The 17,789-nt window shown below is 37.8% G+C and overlaps 2 protein-coding genes across 3 annotated transcripts; both read right to left on the bottom strand.

Annotated features, from left to right (window-relative positions):
- Positions 1-785: 785 nt before the first annotated feature.
- LOC140574766 (trace amine-associated receptor 4-like) lies at positions 786-1,790 on the bottom strand. Its single transcript, XM_072694726.1, has one exon. It carries the CDS (start codon positions 1,788-1,790, stop codon positions 786-788), a length of 1,005 nt encoding a protein of 334 aa, XP_072550827.1.
- A 1,155-nt stretch (positions 1,791-2,945) lies between these two features.
- On the bottom strand, positions 2,946-17,085 carry stx7l (syntaxin 7-like). 2 transcript variants are annotated; one of them, XM_072676957.1, is made up of 10 exons: positions 17,005-17,085; positions 15,004-15,108; positions 12,775-12,844; positions 12,477-12,567; positions 12,029-12,166; positions 11,711-11,760; positions 11,302-11,398; positions 10,647-10,719; positions 7,714-7,796; positions 2,946-6,898 (listed from the first exon to the last, which is right to left on the bottom strand). In XM_072676957.1, the coding sequence occupies exons 2-10, from the start codon at positions 15,074-15,076 to the stop codon at positions 6,803-6,805; spliced, it is 771 nt and encodes a 256-aa protein (XP_072533058.1). In that variant the 5' UTR covers positions 15,077-15,108; positions 17,005-17,085; the 3' UTR covers positions 2,946-6,802. The 2 variants fall into 2 exon arrangements, with proteins under 2 accessions (XP_072533058.1, XP_072533050.1); XM_072676949.1 differs by having other exon boundaries at positions 12,029-12,169.
- Positions 17,086-17,789: the final 704 nt, after the last annotated feature.

Consider the following 17,789-nt stretch of genomic DNA (forward strand, 5'->3'; position numbering starts at 1 on the left):
TTAATTTGTTGAACAAAGCTCTTTATTAATTCATTAATTTATGTTATGTTATGTTGAGTTTTTAGGTTAGGTTTGTGAGTTTACAGTATATTAAACCTTTGTCATTAATTGGCCTCACACTGAAATGGATGTAAGTGCATTAATGGTTTAATTAAGCAGACAGGGAATCATATAAAAAAGAGGTTGGAACATAGCAAAGTGGCTCAAACTGTCAAACAAACTACAAATTCCTTGACTCAGAATCTTTGAGGGTATTAAAAAAATGGTATGTTGTTACAATGTAATACCTTTAGACATTATTATAATTTCTACTATAATGCTGAACTATTAAGTCTTACTTGTTAAAAAAATAAATACATTCTTTGGGGAACCTTATTCAAGGATTGCAAAGAATGGTTTTCCCCAAAAAGCTTCCCCCATAATTCTAAACTTACACAACATCTGAAGCTTAATAATAAGATTAAATTAGTGACTAGCCTTTTTAAAAACATTCAGTTTGACTTTAAATTTCTACTTGCTACAGCATGTACTCTTGTACATTCATTGTTGTTAGGAATCACAACAGATCCTTAACTCTTGATTTTTGACAACTAACATGAAAAGGTTAAACTGTTCTTATAACAAGTATTTCTTTTGTGAAATTCTAGATATTAATTACATAAAATGTGGACCAAATGTGGACTAAAGACCACTTTAACTTTAATTGTAAATAAATGCTTTTAAAGATCTGGGTGCGAGTTATTTTTTCTTCTTAGACAGCATCAATGGACAACTTTCACCTGCACTCAGCTGTTTATTCTCAGCACATTTACAAAAGAGCAATCTGTGTGCAGTACTTTGCAACTCAAGATCATTTTTGTACAGTTCTGGAACCATGAATAAAACAAGGCATAGATTACAGGATTTATGGACGAATTCAGATAAAAGAGAATTAAAACGTTATTTACCAGAAGGTGAGATGAATCAGTTGTGATTGTATAAGTCATTAAACTGCAGGCATAGTATGGAACTAAACATATCAGAAACACAATAACCAAAATGCCAAGAACCTTGGCAGCTTTTCTCTCAGCTCTCATTGATTCGGAGTGGACTTTGGACATGTCTTTCATAGTATGATTTAGTTCTCTAATAGCATTTGCATGTCTCCTAGCAATGACAAACACCTGTACATATAGAACTACCATCAGAGTGCATGGAACAATGACTACAAAAAACAGGTCAATTATTGAGTCTGTTTCACCAAGAGAATAGAGGCATTCTCCAGGACACATGACTAAATCAGTGAAATTTCCAGATACATAAAACATGGCAAAGTTGTATAACAAGGCAAAGAACCATGCCAGTAATATCACTGTGTGAATGACTGTTGATGTAATGTCCTGTGAGTAGAGAAAAGGGTGGCTTAGAGCAACATAACGATCCAGAGCAATGAGAGCAACACTGCCCACAGAGATACTGGTTAACTGAAAACTGACTAAATTAAACAGGACGCAGAAAATGTGCCCAAAAAGCCAACAAGATTCAATTAGCCATATAAAATGGAACGGCATCACAAACAGCCCAACCAGAAAGTCTGATACTGCCAGAGAGAGAATAAGCATGTTGGTTGGTGTGTGGAGCTGCTTGAAGTGACAAACAGAGATGATGACAAGCAGGTTTCCACACACTGTTAGCAGAATAACAGCTGATGCACACACACATAGTAACACATACACAGCAGTAGGTACAGATCTCTCTGGACAGGAAAACTGCAGGCAGCGTTCAGTTTGGTTAAGCTCTGTTGCATTCATTGGTCCAACACAATTATAAACACAAAGGTTTTAAACGGTGCTGTTCTTGTTTGTGTAAGGTTTCCTGTGTGACAGCACAAAAGATATTTCCCAACCAGTAACACTTTCATTACCACCCATAATGGCATTTATACATTTTAGACCTTTACTCCACCCACCCACAATTTGGATCCTACCCCTTTCTAACATCACTTTTGTAATCTTGCTTTAACTGAAAGACTGCTCTGGTGGGAAATTTCAATTTGCTGTGTACTGGGGACCAAATATGAAGTCTTCATATAAGAAAATATCAAATTATTAAAAAGTTGGACATAACAGAGTTTAATAAGAGCAAAACACATCTTGTACTTATCTACAAATGATGGTATTAATTATAATACACAGTGAGTGAACCCTTTGGAATGGCCTGGATTTCTTTATTATTACTAGTCATAAAAAGTCATAAAAGTTGACAAATACAATCTAACTACTAACTACCAAAAGACAAACAGCTCTACTATTTTTGTCTTTGAGCAAATTAAATAAACATCCACTGTGCAGCTCCACTAAATGTTACCTGTGAAAGCCCCCTCCAGACCCTTTCATTTCCCTCCCCATAATCCAGATCCTTCTCATACAAGTCACTACGGCCTATGCCACCCGCCACTCTTGAGGCAAATCCACCTAAAAAGGGATGGCCAGGAAACTGCTCATGTTATCCCTAAATGCATTCGAACAGACCTGGTGACCCTTTAGTCTCCTGGCTAAGGACCACCTGCAAACCGATGGCCTTGTAGACAGTTTTAACCAAATCCTTAAACTTCGGGAAGTCACTCAACAGGTTCTCACTCTTTGAACTACTGTATGCATAGAAACCTCAGAGTTTGCTGAATGTGAGGATGATAATGCTTGAAAACAAAAGCCCTCTGCTTTCTGTTCAGAGATCATGTATGTACAACAGAGGCAGGATTGCACAGTTCATGACCATGCGATTCAAAGTGGGAACATCAAATCTATCTTACAAAAACAATATTTTCCAAAAACATACCAACTAGTTTTGTTTGTTTGTATATAATTTTTTTTTTAATTCTGTAGGCAAGCTATATTTCACAAGGCGAGAAGTCAATTATTACATTCTCCAATACTTATTACAAAAAAAAAAAAAAGTATTGAAACTTTTGTTTGTGGTGGTTTATTAAGAGCATGAAATGACCACTGCTGAATCATTTAATATCATTTATTAAAGCACAGGAAATTACATTCTGATCAAACACAATGTGTTTAGGACTGCACATATTTTACATAACAGCAAAGTGAATCTCCTATAAAAAATGATATTAAAAAAGATAAAAAAGGGAATCTGAAGATTTAACTTAAAAACCAAAGTGTCATGGGGAGAGGCATGTGTGAGAACTAAACAAAAGAAAAATCTAGCTTACAGTCATTTCAATTTACCTTAACGACTAGGATCTGGTAGACAATATAGGCGAAAAAATAAAGCGTGGACATGTGGCTGGCAATCAATAACATAAAATTCAAACTACCTGCCTGATATTCTGTAGGTCCCCCTGGTGCCACCACAACAGTTCTGCCTCATTGAGAAACAGACTCAGACATGGTTTCCAACCATTTCAGCAGTTCATGCTACAGTAGCTCTTCGGTGGAATCTGACCAGCCAGGCTACCCTTTTCCTTTCAATGTGGCATTTATATATATTTTCATTTATATTTCGGGCACCCATTACACTGTCTCCAATGGTCCTTCCTTCCTTTAAGTTAATGTTAACGACCACTTCACACTGGGAAAACAACACATGACCTGCTGTTTTGGAGGTGTTCTGACCCAGTTGTCTAGCCATCACCATTTCGGCCTTTTCAAAGTGGCTTATCCTTACATGGACTTAAAATATCTTTAAATATCCACATCAACTTAAAATATCTGTTTCTTCACTTGCAGCCTTATAGTGTTGTCATGATACTGAAATGTTTAAGATGTGATGTGAAATCAATAAGAAATATAATTTTTGATACACAACACAGATAAAATTGAGGATTGTGTGTTTATTTGGTTATTTGGCTATTTTAAAAAAAGATAAAACATGCAAATTATGCATGTTATAATAAAAGCTTGCAAATAAAATAACAGATCACTGGCTTGTGCTTTATTACAGAGGTACACTAATCAAGCACAAAAACATCTTTATCCATCAAGTAATTTTTCGCTGAATGTAACCTATGAATATAAAATATTTCTCAGGCCTGAAAGGGTTGTAATATTTATTTGAACCTTCAAATAATGGGCAACAGCAGCCTCACATTGACTTAGAAGTATACTAATTACCTTCATTTTGAAAGAACAACACGCAATAATAAAAAGTGTGCCAAGTGCATTCTTTTGTATTTTAGTTGTTAAGGCTCATGTTCAGACAAGCAGTGCTGACAGAGCAACATGAGCGGCAAACACAAATTGTTGTGTCAATAAACCTAATAACCAAAGTCTTTATATTAATGAACAGGAGCATTCAGTTGTTGACACAAATAACTGCGGAGGTCATCTAAGCTAGCAAAATAAAGTTAAAGCATCCAATGCTTTAACTTAATTTAGCTAGCTTAGCTGTTGTTAGCACTTATGGCTCATAGCCCATGAAGGATATGAACTACATATTATTCCAGTGATACTGAAAATGGCAATAAATCATTGTGCCAGACCTTCATTTGATTGGCCAGATTTAATGTGCCCCATTACCATGGGATTAGTTTACATGGGGATGTTTTACCACAAGACCCTGTAAATGTTAGAGACTGGTTCACACATTTGCAGAGATAAATATAAATGACCATCACACCAAAACAACCATTTGACAAGTTAGTACCTTTGTCATTCAAAGTGTAAGGAGCTAAGCTTTCACTACATTGGTTAACACTGCTCCTCTCAAAAGTCAATTATTTAAGCACTTGGAGTTTTCTTCATTTACCACAGACCAGGATGGCCCACTTGGAGTGTGCAATTTGTAAAAATGACTGATTGGTGGATTCGGACTTAATAGATTAAAATCTCAGATATCTGTAGTATTAGTAGTAGTAATAATAATAATAATAATAATAATAACCCTATATAAAACTAACTTGTGCTTCAGAACTGCCCTATTCAGACTATCTGATTTGCAAAGCACTGACTGGTTGCAAAGCTTCCTCTCTGGCAGTGCATTACAGAAGCCAATGTGGGTCAAAAGTAAGTACAAGCAGGACAGGTATCGTTACTGCAAAAAATAGTATTGTACAGATTCAAAATGTAGTTCAGTGTCAACATTTATATTTATATTTATTACAACACTACTGCATAATGTATCCCACCCACTAACAGGTGCCACTGAAAACAGATAATCAATGTTATTCACATCAGAGGTTTTAAATGATATGGCTGATGGTACACAATTCCAAATAATGGATATTGTGTAAAATGCTTCTTCAAATGGCACTTTCACAAGCTTTGGCACTCCATTGTCTCAGGCCATTTGTTTACAGTTTCTGGCATTTGAATGACTAAATTATTAAACAAACAAACAACATAAATGTACGGCTTAGGGAAGTTCAGACAAGCATTAGATTTGGCAATAAAGTTAATATCTGCTGAAATGCTACATTACCAGTAGTGTTGCATAGTGTATGCATGCATGGATAATTTGCCACAGGTCAACTGCTTGTAACATTGACCTGATTAGTTGATACAACAGGGTAACATTAAGAAAAATAAGCTACTATAGCTCAGAAGAATCCTATTAAATAAGCTTGCATGCCATGTACAGCCAAAGTCACTAGGCAATGTAATTTAAATGTTTAAATTTACTGATAATGGAAACTATGCATGGAAGCCTGGTAACGGTAGTTCCCTTTAGCACAAAGGTAGGCTCAAAACTGTTTGTTAAGACTGGATGATAAATTTCTCATCAAGGTCGAATACTGAAAACTGTTACTGCCAGGATAATCTCTGCAGCTTGAGTGTGAGGGCAATTCTTACTAGATGCAGATCTTATTTGCTAAGGTTTTAACTTTTTGAGTGACTGCATGTATTCTAAAACTGGAGATGGCATATCAATAATGATGGGCCAATATAAAAGATAAAATATTGGCTAACATGAAATATTCAATAGGCAATTGTACATAGACCAACCAAAGGCCTATATGGGCATTGTACAGCAAAGTAAAATGCACATCTGCAGCTGCAGAGGAAATAGCAAAACCTCAATATATATCTAATGGTTCTTTTCATTTAGAAATTAGCCAAGGCCCCAAACTGAGCATGACCAGTTCACAGTGCAAGGACATAGCACTTAAACTGTTTCTTCAACACAAAGTTATTGTTACTTGACACAATAGAGGTATATTACATAAAAAAATCTAATTCTTTAAGAGTCTTTAAGTCTTCATCTTGTAACCATATATGTATGTACTGTTTTATATCAATGTTAAGTTTTGACTTCTGGCAAGGGAAAATAGTGGAATTCATGATGATCCTACATTCAGACTTGTGTTTTCAACAGGAGTACAGCACTAACTTTGTAATTTTACTTTGTGATTAAATTATATATTTTTTAAAATGGTCCATAAGAATACTAACAAGGCTAATTAAAGATTTAGTCTAAACTCCTCAAATTAGCATAACATAACCTGCACACTGCTAACTGAAGGACGCTAGTTTTCATTCATTTAGAGATCCTAGCATTAACAAGCGCCTCACATTACCCTTTCAAAAGAAAGATATTTGATATAATAAGCATGAAAAGTCTGGTTCTTTTGCTACAAAAAGTTAAAATATCTAAACTGCTTCATATTGTGTTTTATGTTTTGACATTTTTTGTGGTGATTCACACCTGAATCGTTCCAAAAAAATGGCAGTTGACAGAAATTTTGTAAAATGTAAATTAGTCCACAATTAGGTTCTGGAAAAGAATCCTGAATAGTGCTTTTGTCCTCTTCTTCCCATCTGAAGGCATGTCAGTAGTCACCTGTAAGGATCCAGCTGAATGAGGCATCTTATCCCTTGAGTGAACCCCAGATGATCAAGCCCACGATCACAGCCACCACCACCAGCACAACAATCAGAATGCAGATTTTCTTGCGAGACTTTTGCTGCAGGAATCAAAATGAATGATTAAAACACCTTTCCTACGAATTGTGTTCAATATCAAACAAAAGAGTATAAGACTCCCATCAGGAGAAGGCCTGGGCAATTACAATCCAGAAGAGGACCAAAATCAGTTAGAACATTTTACAAGATCCCTGCTTTTATCATACACTGTCACTCCTCATCACTTGTGAATTTATAATGTATTTGCAGGCACAGAAAAAAAAAAAAACAATATTACTATGCTATTAATCTAGCTACTGAAAAATAAATAAAAGTATATATATATACATATATATATATATATATATATATATATATATATATACATATTTATACATACACACACACACACACACACACACACACACACACACATGTTTTGAACACTTTTGGTCTTTTGGACAACAGTTGGAGACTATTGTCCATCTGTTAATGCTGCTTGTATTTGCCATCTTCTAGCCCTTCATCAGTGGCCAGTTTCTGTCACCCATGACATGGTGTTTTTAGTAGTGGAACACTCTCAACTATGCATAAAAATAAATGCACACCAGTACACCAGTACCATATATGCCACCATGAGCACTAGTATGTTAGTATTGTGTTAAAAATGGTCCACCACCAAAATATCTGGTCAACAGTGGCCCTGTGTTTAGAAGCTGCCCAATGCTGAATGGCATATAGGGATGCTGTTAACTGTGCACATATACAGTAGGTGAAGCTCAAGTGCCCAGTCAGTGAACGTGTTTGAAATAGTGGGGTCAGTGGTTAAATGAATAAGTAAAATAATTAATAAATTAATAAAGAACAAGTGTTTTACCTGGTAAACGGCAGCCCTGGACAGCTGCTGTGTGGCAGATTGCACATTCACCTCCGCGCTTTCTACGTTGGCCTCTATGCTGTCTGTAGAGAAAAGCCATATGAAGCTTAAAATGTTAAACTTTCTGGGTGGGGGTCTAGACGTCAAGACCTACAGCTTTGTTCAGAAAGGTCAGTGTTTACCGGACCACCTCTCTGTAGTCTAAAACAACTACCAGAAAAAAAAACTATTAATATGCAGATCATATTAACATCTCTAATGACAACCATTTAAGCATCTGCTCTCTAATCAGTATGTTTGAACAAGTTATCTCAAGACTGTCATTCAAATATTGTAAATGGAGATTTCAACTGCAAGCTTCTCTTCAGATACAGTGGGGAGAACAAGTATTTGATACACTGCTGATTTTTCAGGTTTTCCCACTTGCAAAGCATGTAGAAGACTGTAATTTTTATCATAGGTACTCTTCAACTGTGAGTGATGGAATCTAAAACAAAAATCCAGAAAAATACTTTGTATGATTTTTAAATAATTAATTTCCATTTTATTGTGGGAAATAAGTATTTGATACACCAGAAAAAGAAACTTAATATTTGGTACAGAAACCTTTGTTTGCAATTACAGAGATGAGACGTTTCCTGTAGTTCTTGACAAGGTTTGCACACACTGCAGCAGGGATTTTGGCCCACTCCTCCATACAGATCTCCTCCAGAGCCTTCAGGTTTCATGGCTGTCGCTGGGCCACACGGACTTTAAGCTCCCTCCAAAGATTTTCTATTGGATTCAGGTCTGGAGACTGGCTAGGCCACTCCAGGACCTTAAGATGTTTCCTACGGAGCCACTCTTTAGTTGCCCTGGCTGTGTGTTTTGGGTCGTTATCATGCTGGAAGACCCAGCCACGACCCATCTTCAGTGCTCTTACTGAGGGAAGGAGGTTGTTGGCCAAAATCTCACGATACATGGCCCCATCCATCCTTCCCACAATACGGTGCAGTCGTCCTGTCCCCTTTGCAGAAAAGCATCCCCAAAGAATGATGTTTCCACCGCCATGCTTCACGGTTGGGATGGTGTTCTTGGGGTTGTACTCATCATTCTTCTTCCTCCAAACATGACGAGTGGAGTTTAAACCAAAAAGTTCTATTTTTGTCTCATCAGACCACATGACCTTCTCCCATTCCTCCTCTGGATCATTCAGATGGTCATTTGCAAACTTCAGACGGGCTTTGACATGCGTTGGCTTGAGGAAGGGCACCTTGCGTGCACTGCAGGATTTTAATCCTTGACGGCGTAGAGTGTTACTGATTGTTTTCTTTGAGACTGTGGTCCCAGCTCTATTCAGGTCATTGACCAGGTCCTGCCGTGTAATTCTGGGCTCATTCCTCACCTTCCTCAAGATCATTGATGCTCCACGAGGTGAGATCTTGCATGGCGCCCCAGACCGAGGGAGATTATCCGTTATTTTGCATTTCTTCCATTTTCTAATAATTGCACCAGCAGTTGTTGCCTTCTCACCAAGCTGCTTGCCTATTGTCCTGTAGCCCATCCCAGCCTTGTGCAGGTCTACAATTTAATCCCTGATGTCCTTACAAAGCTCTCTGGTCTTGGGCATTGTGGAGATGCTGGAGTCTGACTGATTGAGTGTGTGGACAGGTGTCTTTTATACAGGTAACGAGTTCAAACAGGTGCAGTTAATACAGGTAATGAGTGGAGAACAGGAGGGCTTCTTAAAGAAGAAGTAACATGTCTGTGAGAGCCAAAATTCTTACTGGTTGATAGATGATCAAATACTTATTTCCCACAATAAAATGGAAATTAATTATTTAAAAATCATACAATGTATTTTTCTGGATTTTTGTTTTAGATTCCATCACTCACAGTTGAAGAGTACCTATGATAAAAATTACAGTCTTCTACATGCTTTGCAAGTGGGAAAACCTGAAAAATCAGCAGTGTATCAAATACTTGTTCTCCCCACTGTAACTGTGACTGTATATTACTTTCTTAGGTTTCTTGGTTTTTTCCCCACAGTATTTTAAATATAGCAAATTACAACTAAAAGGTTCATTTTTATTATGTATAGCAACATGAAATATGACATTTGAATTGGGTTTTGGCTCATATTGTGATATTGTTCACATAAACCTGCATAACTAGGCCTGTTGCTTTGATATTCAAAGTTTAGTGAATAAACTAAAGATTTCCATTGAGCCTGAGCTGGTCTCATAGGACACCATTAAGAGTGTTTCCCTTTTAACACCTTTGATTGCTCTTATCTGTCTGTGGAGTTGCATCAGTTCAGCAGTCAAAACAGACACCTAAAATGTTTGCTGTTATGTTTGTGTGTGATGTCCCTGGGCTTTCAGCATTCATTAAAGGAACACACTACAATACACCTGGGCTTTAAGTGTGAAAAGTTAACAAAAGCAAATCATCAGAGACGCACTTAGTGTGTGTGTGGGGGGGGCAGATCTAGGCTTAGGGTGCTAATGTCCTCATGCATGTAATAATTACTAGAATGTAAAAAAGGGCCTTTTTGCTGATTGACATTGCACATTCTACACTACAAACAAGGTTTCACGAAAATGACCACATTAGATGCCAGTAAGCTTTTAGGGCCATGTGTGCCAATTAAACAGGTCCTTATCACTGGACTTTGAATCCACATCACAGTCCTGTTCACCTTCGACTAGGTTGTGCTGTTACTGGTGTACTTCAGGTTAGGCCAAGAGTCCTTATCATTCCTTCTTAATACACCCATACTGGTGGCGTGCTGTTTACTTTGGGAATATACAGTAAAGCTCTGAGCATGATATGAACGTGTGTTTCTATCAGGACTGATACCAGGCAGCTAGTTTGTGAGAATGCATACATAATGTGAGATACAGGTTGGAGCAACTTGGAGGTTAAAATAAAAAGGCTTTAACAGTTCTTACCAATCATGTCTCCCTGCTCGTGCACCATAACGGCTAGGTCTTTGAAGATTTCATTGATGTCTGTGATATCCGACTGAAAAATAACATACAATTTCTTAAGAGCAAAAGTTTAAATTCCAGTTATGGGCCGCTAATTGGGGGGGCAAACCAAACAAACAAAAAACATGGAACCTTACTTAGAATGTGTATAAATGAGATTATATATATTGTTCCGGTTGTTCTGGAAGGATCTCAGCCTTATGACTTTTATTACACCCTAAGGACTACTACGGTAACTAAATGCAAAACAATGCAAAATGTAAGACTTATAAATGTTAAAAGTTATAATGTTAAAAGTTGTAATATGGAGGGGGGGTCCCCATCTTCAGTTTCTTTAAGTAACTACAAAAACTACACATTAGATTCAAAGTAGGGACTATATCATTCATACTTATAACTAAACAACAAATCTTAAGAATAATAACTAAAATCCAAAGGACTATGGGTGAAGATCTCCAGTCCTGGAGGGACAGATTCCTACACAGTTTGGTGAGTTTCCTGCTCATTAGTTAAACAACAGGCTTAAGTGCTTAAGGCCCCTCAGTGCCACACTTTAAAGGGTCTTCTGGTCTACTTCACATTCCAACATTTCACACCACTGTTATACATGCCCCACCTCCAGCTGTCTAATGGATGTCTCTCTCTCCTGGATAAGATGTAAATCCTCCTCTGTGATGCCAGTCTCAAAACTCTGTTGCTGATTCTGGTTCTCACTAAAGAAAGAGAAAAAAAAAAACTAACATTTAAACAATGAAGATCAAGACAAATAATACAAATGTATTCTCTTTTTACAGCATGTCTGTGTAAGACTTGCACAAAATGAGTAATGAGACATAAAGCAAAGAATTTCCAGAGCAAAAATTAAAATCAAATTGCAAAAGGAATTGCAAAAAAAAAAAAAAAGTTTTATTTGCATGAAAAATAAAATTACATGACAGGTCTCAGAGTTGTCTAAATTTATTAAAACTATTAAATGTGAAACAGAACTGCAATTCTGTGATATGTCAGATATGACAGTCTCTGACCTCTCAAAAGGTGAAGGACTTCCTCCAAAGGTGTCATCAGCAAAGCCACCCTATGGACAAGATAAGTACTGCACGTTAAGGCAAGTCACATGACTTAAATAACCACTTCATACAAATATGTAGTGTTGATAGATTAAAGCAACTTATGTTTATAATAAAGACTCTATTATAATAGTTATAATTTTCACCTGTTTAAACACAAGCACAGCCTTTTCATCATTTCATGCTTTATTATTATTATTATTATTTTTTAGGAATGACACATTGTGCAGCTCTTTATAAACAATCTAGTATCCTGATAATCCCAGCTCTCCTTACCGAAACTCTGGAGCTAGCTCGAACTCTGGCCACAAACTCTTTCTCTTTCTCTGCTGCTTTCCTCTGGGCTTTTTGGAAAATGGCCAGGGCATTGGAAAAGTCGTTGACAAGCCGCTCTCTCTGTATCTTTCTTTGGCGCTGCTGGTAAAAAAGGGTTACGGACAATTTAACTGCTGTTCAACTGCACCACTACTTTACAATGTTAGAGTTTTGTGTTAACATCTTTCCACTTCACTGTAAGGATGTTTTAATACATTACTGGCCAGTTTCCCAGACATACTTTAAGCCTAGCCTTGAACTAATATGTGCCATGCAAATTCTTTTTAGCCCAGATCTAGGCTTAATGTAGGTCTGGGAATGTGATCTAAATAAATGGGGCCTGTTTCTAAAAACTGATAACCATTTCCTTTAAAAAAAGGGAAACGCTGAACTGAACATTGCACTCTACCTGATCAGTGGTCACCGGTAAAGAGGTGAACTCCTTCATGCACTTATCCGTTTCTTTAGCAAGCTGGTTGACATGATGCTGTTTCTGCTGCCTGTGTGTTTGTGTATGACAACAGATAGGTTCACACAATGTATTTATTATTCCTTGTGTAGCTTCACAGATTATGTAATAACTGCGGTATGTATCTGCTGGTTAAAGTGCATTGAGTGAAGAGTGTATTTTCAGTAGTGTGTGCATGTGTGTGTGTGTGTGAGTGTGTGTGTGTGTAGGGGGGGGGGGGGGGGTTGAATTTACTCACAGTCTCTGTCTGAGATCCGGAGTGTCCTTGTCTGTTCCAAGTTGGGTCACTATTCTCTGGATTTCAGATGCTGGTGGAAATAAAGATAAATATTATGACAAGCAACACAGACACAGTAATCACTGCCGGAGTTCTGTATTTAGTCCAGTTACTTTATTCACACTTCAGTCATTCTGTTACACATAGTTTGAGTTTGGTTTCATACTGCAATGGCTAAAGTTCACCAAATTGTACATATGGGGTTTGTCGAAAGCTGCTCAACAACTAAGTAGAGTAAATAAAGAAACTTGATGTGCACATGTATCGCAGTCAAAGTAATAAAAAAAACAACAACTTATTTTTTGTGATAATTAATGTAATTACACATACATTTAACCCACCAGGTCATCAAAAAAATTCAAAGATTTACAGTGGGGCCAACAAGTATTTAGTCAGCCACTGATTGTGCAAGTTCTCCTATTTAGAAAGATGAGAGAGGTCTGAGGTCTGTAAAATCATAATAGGTACACTTCAACTATGAGAGACAAAATGAGAAAATAAATGCAGGAAATCACATTGTAGGATTTTTAAAGAATTTATTTGTAAATTATGGTGAAACATAAGTATTTGGTCACCCACAAACAAGCAGGACTTCTGGCTCTCACAGACCTGTAACTACTTCTTTAAGAAGCTCTTCTGTCCTTCACTCGTTACCTGTATTAATGGCACCTGTTTGACCTCATTATCTGTATAAAAGACACCTGTCCACAACCTTAAACAGTCAGACTCTGTAAGGGTGACAGGACGACTGATCCGTGTTAAGGGAAGAATGAATGGGGCCATGTATCGTGAGATTTTAAGCCAAAACCTCCTTCCATCAGCAAGGGCATTGAAGATGGAACATGGCTGGGTTTTCCTGTAAAAAGCATTTCAAGGTCCTGGAGCGGCCTAGCCAGTCTCCAAACCTCAACCCCATAGAAAATTTGTGGAGGGAGTTGAAAGTCCGCGTTGCCCAGCGACAGACGCAAAACATCACTGCTCCAGAGGAGATCTGCATGGAGGAATGGGCCAAAATACCAGCTACAGTGTGTGCAAACCTGGTGAAGACTTACAGGAAATGTTTCACCTATGTCATTGACAACAAAGGATATATAACAATGTATTGAGATGAACTTTTGTTATTGACCAAATACTTATTTTCCACCTTAATTTACAAATAAATTCTTTAAAAATCTTAGAATGCAATTTCCTGGATTTTTTTTCTCATTTTGTCTATCATAGTTTAAGTGTACCTATGATGAAAATTACAGACCTCTCTCAAATAGAAGAACTTGCACAATCAGTGGCGGACTAAATACTTTTTGGCCCCACTGTACTATACCACAGTACATGTGACAAAATCCAACTACTCGCTATTGATAATCTGCTGTCATTGGTGCTGGTCATATGTTAAATTTTAAACCAGCAAATATATGAACAACAATGAAAAACAAATCTATCTCTGGTGTTTAATTCCCCCTGGTGTGAAACACTGTAAAACATGTTCCATCAGCATCGCAAAGAATTACAGTTAGAACTGGACAGAGGGTTTTAAAACTTTCAAAATGATCTGAAGTAAAGGAAATTTTGACTGACAGTTAAAACATGGTAAGCTCCCTTACAACAGGGACACATATGGAACACAATTCGACAATTACCTTGTTCATACTCATATATGTGTGTGTGTGTGTGTGTGTGTGTGTGTGTATATATATATATATATATATATATATATATATATATATATATATATATATATATATATATATATATATATACACATATACACACACATACACACACATACACACACATATATATACACACACACGATATGATAAAAGACATGAAATTGCTATTGTGAAGAAGGTAAAATAGGACAATATAAATAATTTGTTTATTACTACATAAACTAAATGAAAAGATAACTAGGCTGCCGCAGTTAGTTCTCATAGACGATGCAGACTGCACACTTTGACACTGGTTTGTCTGCAATTACATTATTTTGGCCCTGCATCCATAGTAGGTATAAACCAGACCTTATTAACCATTAAGAGAAAAGACTGTTCTTGTAGCCGTTAAATACACTTGTTAATAACCCAATACATTTGTCTACCTGCTTGATAGGAATAATAGTCATTAGTGGCAGCCCTACAGCTAACTAAACACAACACAATTCACTTTCAGTGCTAAACATCATATTCCACTCACTCTGCTGTGTTATACTCTGGATGTTTGCGCCGATTGTCAGAGCAAGCAGATTCGGATCTTTGGATCCAGACATGGTGAAAAATTAACCTTTCGGCTCCTCCAATCCTAGAAGGTGTACATAACAGAAAATATAACAGACACATCAAGCACCTCACATGCCACAGATGATCAGGCATTTGTGTTACTTTACACAGCAAGATAAAAATATGTTCACTGCATGATTTTCCATTTACAGTAGAAATTAGACAACGGTTGCTGATTTTGGGTCAAAGAACAGGTGACATTTTAATTTTCAGACATGCCACTGAAGAGTAATTTCTAAAGCAAATGGAAAAAAACAGTTGTGAGCTCAAATATTTAAACTCAGCAGACTCTTTGTACCCCCTCCCCACCCCTGCCCAACTGTTGGTGAGGAAACTCATCAGTTCTATTTTAGCCCTTAATGTTTAGTTCCCAATTTCTTTTAGGCTTTAGTTTCATTCTATTCTGTTTATTCAGCAACTGTATTACATTACTGCTACAGTCTTTCAGATCAGTTTCTATACTGATGATGAGTACAAGGGTGGAAAACACTTGTACTTTGTTACTGTTCTTAAGTATTACTGTGTTAAAATCAGAATTTTTTGCAAGTCTCAGAGAGTCCCTGTACACTCCGACACTAACTGGGTGCACATTTCAGACAAAGTTTGTGTGCATTTATTTTAGCATTTAACCTGCTGTTCCAAGATTGAGACTGAGAATTGGGATTTAGGGCTGTGTGCTGGACACGCACAGACGTGAACATAGACACCCTATAGTGGTCAAACTGGAATGTGTGAAGGTCAGTGTTGTGTTCTGGTCTGGTTGGTTGTGTGATGGTTGGTGTGGGGCAACAGATAACACCACTACCTGCCAGTGAGCTACCACACCATGTGGGAGACTGGGGTTCGATTCCTGGTCTGGGTGACTGTGCTGCGCTACACCAATAAGAGTCCTTGGGCAAGACTCCTAACTCTACATTGGCTCACCTCTGTAATACGAGTAACCTTGTAAGTCGCGTCAGCTAAATGCTGTAAATGTAAATGTGTTCTGCTTTGCCTCTAAGCACAATTAATGGAAAAGTGGACTAAAATAGGCAGGAATAGAAAGAGAGACTGGTGTAACCGTTCCCTGACAGGAATGGCGCTGTTATCAAGGCAAGGAGACAAATAATAATAATGCATGTCCGAGGAGCTTGTATGTTCTTGTTACTTTTTTTACCACTGCCTGTATGTATGAATGAATGAATTTAGATGCTCTCAATTTTAGACTAATATATTTTTAGTATTTTCCCTGCTTTCAGCTCCTGGACTAATAGCCAAGTCCTTCCTGAACTGAATTGAGTGTGTAAAACAGGAAAACACTACAACAACATGTAGGGCAGAGGTACTCCAGAGCTAGGGCCAGGCCTAAGCACCAGTGTCTGTAGGAGAACTCTGAACTCGGCCTAATGCTTTTCACTCCAGCTGCTTTTACTCCTGTCTTGACAATAATTTTACTGAAGGATGGCTTTGAGCGGTTCTACATCTGTCATAAGACACCGGGAGCTTCATCGTCTCATGTGAGACGCACCTGCTGAGCTTAGAGCCAACACCAACAATGCGGAAACTAACAAACACACCCAAAAGTGTTAGCTAGTCATGAGGTCCACTAAGGGTTCGACCTGCAAACAACCTTCCACCCATATAGATAGATGTCCCCTTCGTTGAAGACCATACAAAGCACGAAGGCCACTTATATATGCACTAATATGCAATAAGAAGCGAAAGCAAGCTGGCGACGAAAGTGCACACGCAAGAGAAACATCTACTAACGCTTACTAACACTTACACTGGCGACCATGTATTTGACTATACTCTACAATATCCCAGACACTTTGGGCGCTTTTCGCAGTACCTTACGGCTCTAAAAGCAGCTCCACAACCAATATATACTGTCGTTGGCTGTACTGGTTGTAATAAAATGTGTATTTTCGTGCTTTACCTCGGTTTTGTCGGAGTGAAACTATTCTCCACAGCAGATTTCCTCACAGCTGAAGTCCAGCCTGTCACGTGAGCGTCTGCGGGGACGCGATTGGTGAGTTTCAGGGATCTTCCGCCAGAAGGAGAATACGCTGTTTCTCGCACCCGTTTTCCGACAGCCCCGCCCTCCGCCTGCGCTGGGATTGGTTATCCACTAAAACGTATTGTATTAATAACAATACGTTTATAGTAATGTGAGGTATTATTACTTTTTACCGATTCTGTCTGTAAAATTGGGCCCCACCACTCTCCCTAATATTATATTTATTTTTAACTTTTTTTTCATTGGGTTCCTTTTTATGAGGCACAGTTTTCTGCATTGTGTTGAAATGCAGGTTTTTGCATGTCATAGGAGGCGCTCTAAGAACTATCCCTGCATAAAAACAACCAAAAAACTAAACTAAACCAAAATAAGCAAGCAAACAAACAAAAAAAAAAGTTAAGCTGGTTGACCATCTTAGCTCTCGACCAGCATAGGACATTTTTTTGTTTGTTTTTGAGTTTGGTCAACCTGACTGTTAGACCACCAGTTTGACCAAGATTGATCATGCTGGTTGCCCAGCATGACCAGTGAGATCAAGCATGACAAGCTGGTCAACCAGCATTAAGGTAAAGGTGCATGTATTTGTCATTGTACAGCGAAAATTAATCTGTGAAAATACCATCTGTGGTAGTGAACACACACACACACACTAGTGAACTTTATCACACCCAGATGGGCAGCCAACTCCAGCACCCAGGGAGCAG

Source organism: Salminus brasiliensis, chromosome 1 (assembly GCF_030463535.1).
Source record: "Salminus brasiliensis chromosome 1, fSalBra1.hap2, whole genome shotgun sequence".
Lineage (NCBI taxonomy): Eukaryota > Metazoa > Chordata > Actinopteri > Characiformes > Bryconidae > Salminus > Salminus brasiliensis.

What these genes read in the sequence shown, in the direction of transcription:
- LOC140574766 (XM_072694726.1), bottom strand. Translation starts at nt 1,790, where the DNA reads ATGAATGCAACAGAGCTTAACCAAACTGAACGCTGCCTGCAGTTTTCC.
- stx7l (XM_072676949.1), bottom strand. Translation starts at nt 15,076, where the DNA reads ATGTCTGGATCCAAAGATCCGAATCTGCTTGCTCTGACAATCGGCGCA. An exon ending in CCAGAGTATAACACAGCAGA is followed by an intron (nt 12,845 to 15,003) that starts GTGAGTGGAATA and finishes TATTTCCACCAG; the next exon opens with CATCTGAAATCCAGAGAATA. An exon ending in CCGGATCTCAGACAGAGACT is followed by an intron (nt 12,568 to 12,774) that starts GTGAGTAAATTC and finishes ACAAACACACAG; the next exon opens with GCAGCAGAAACAGCATCATG.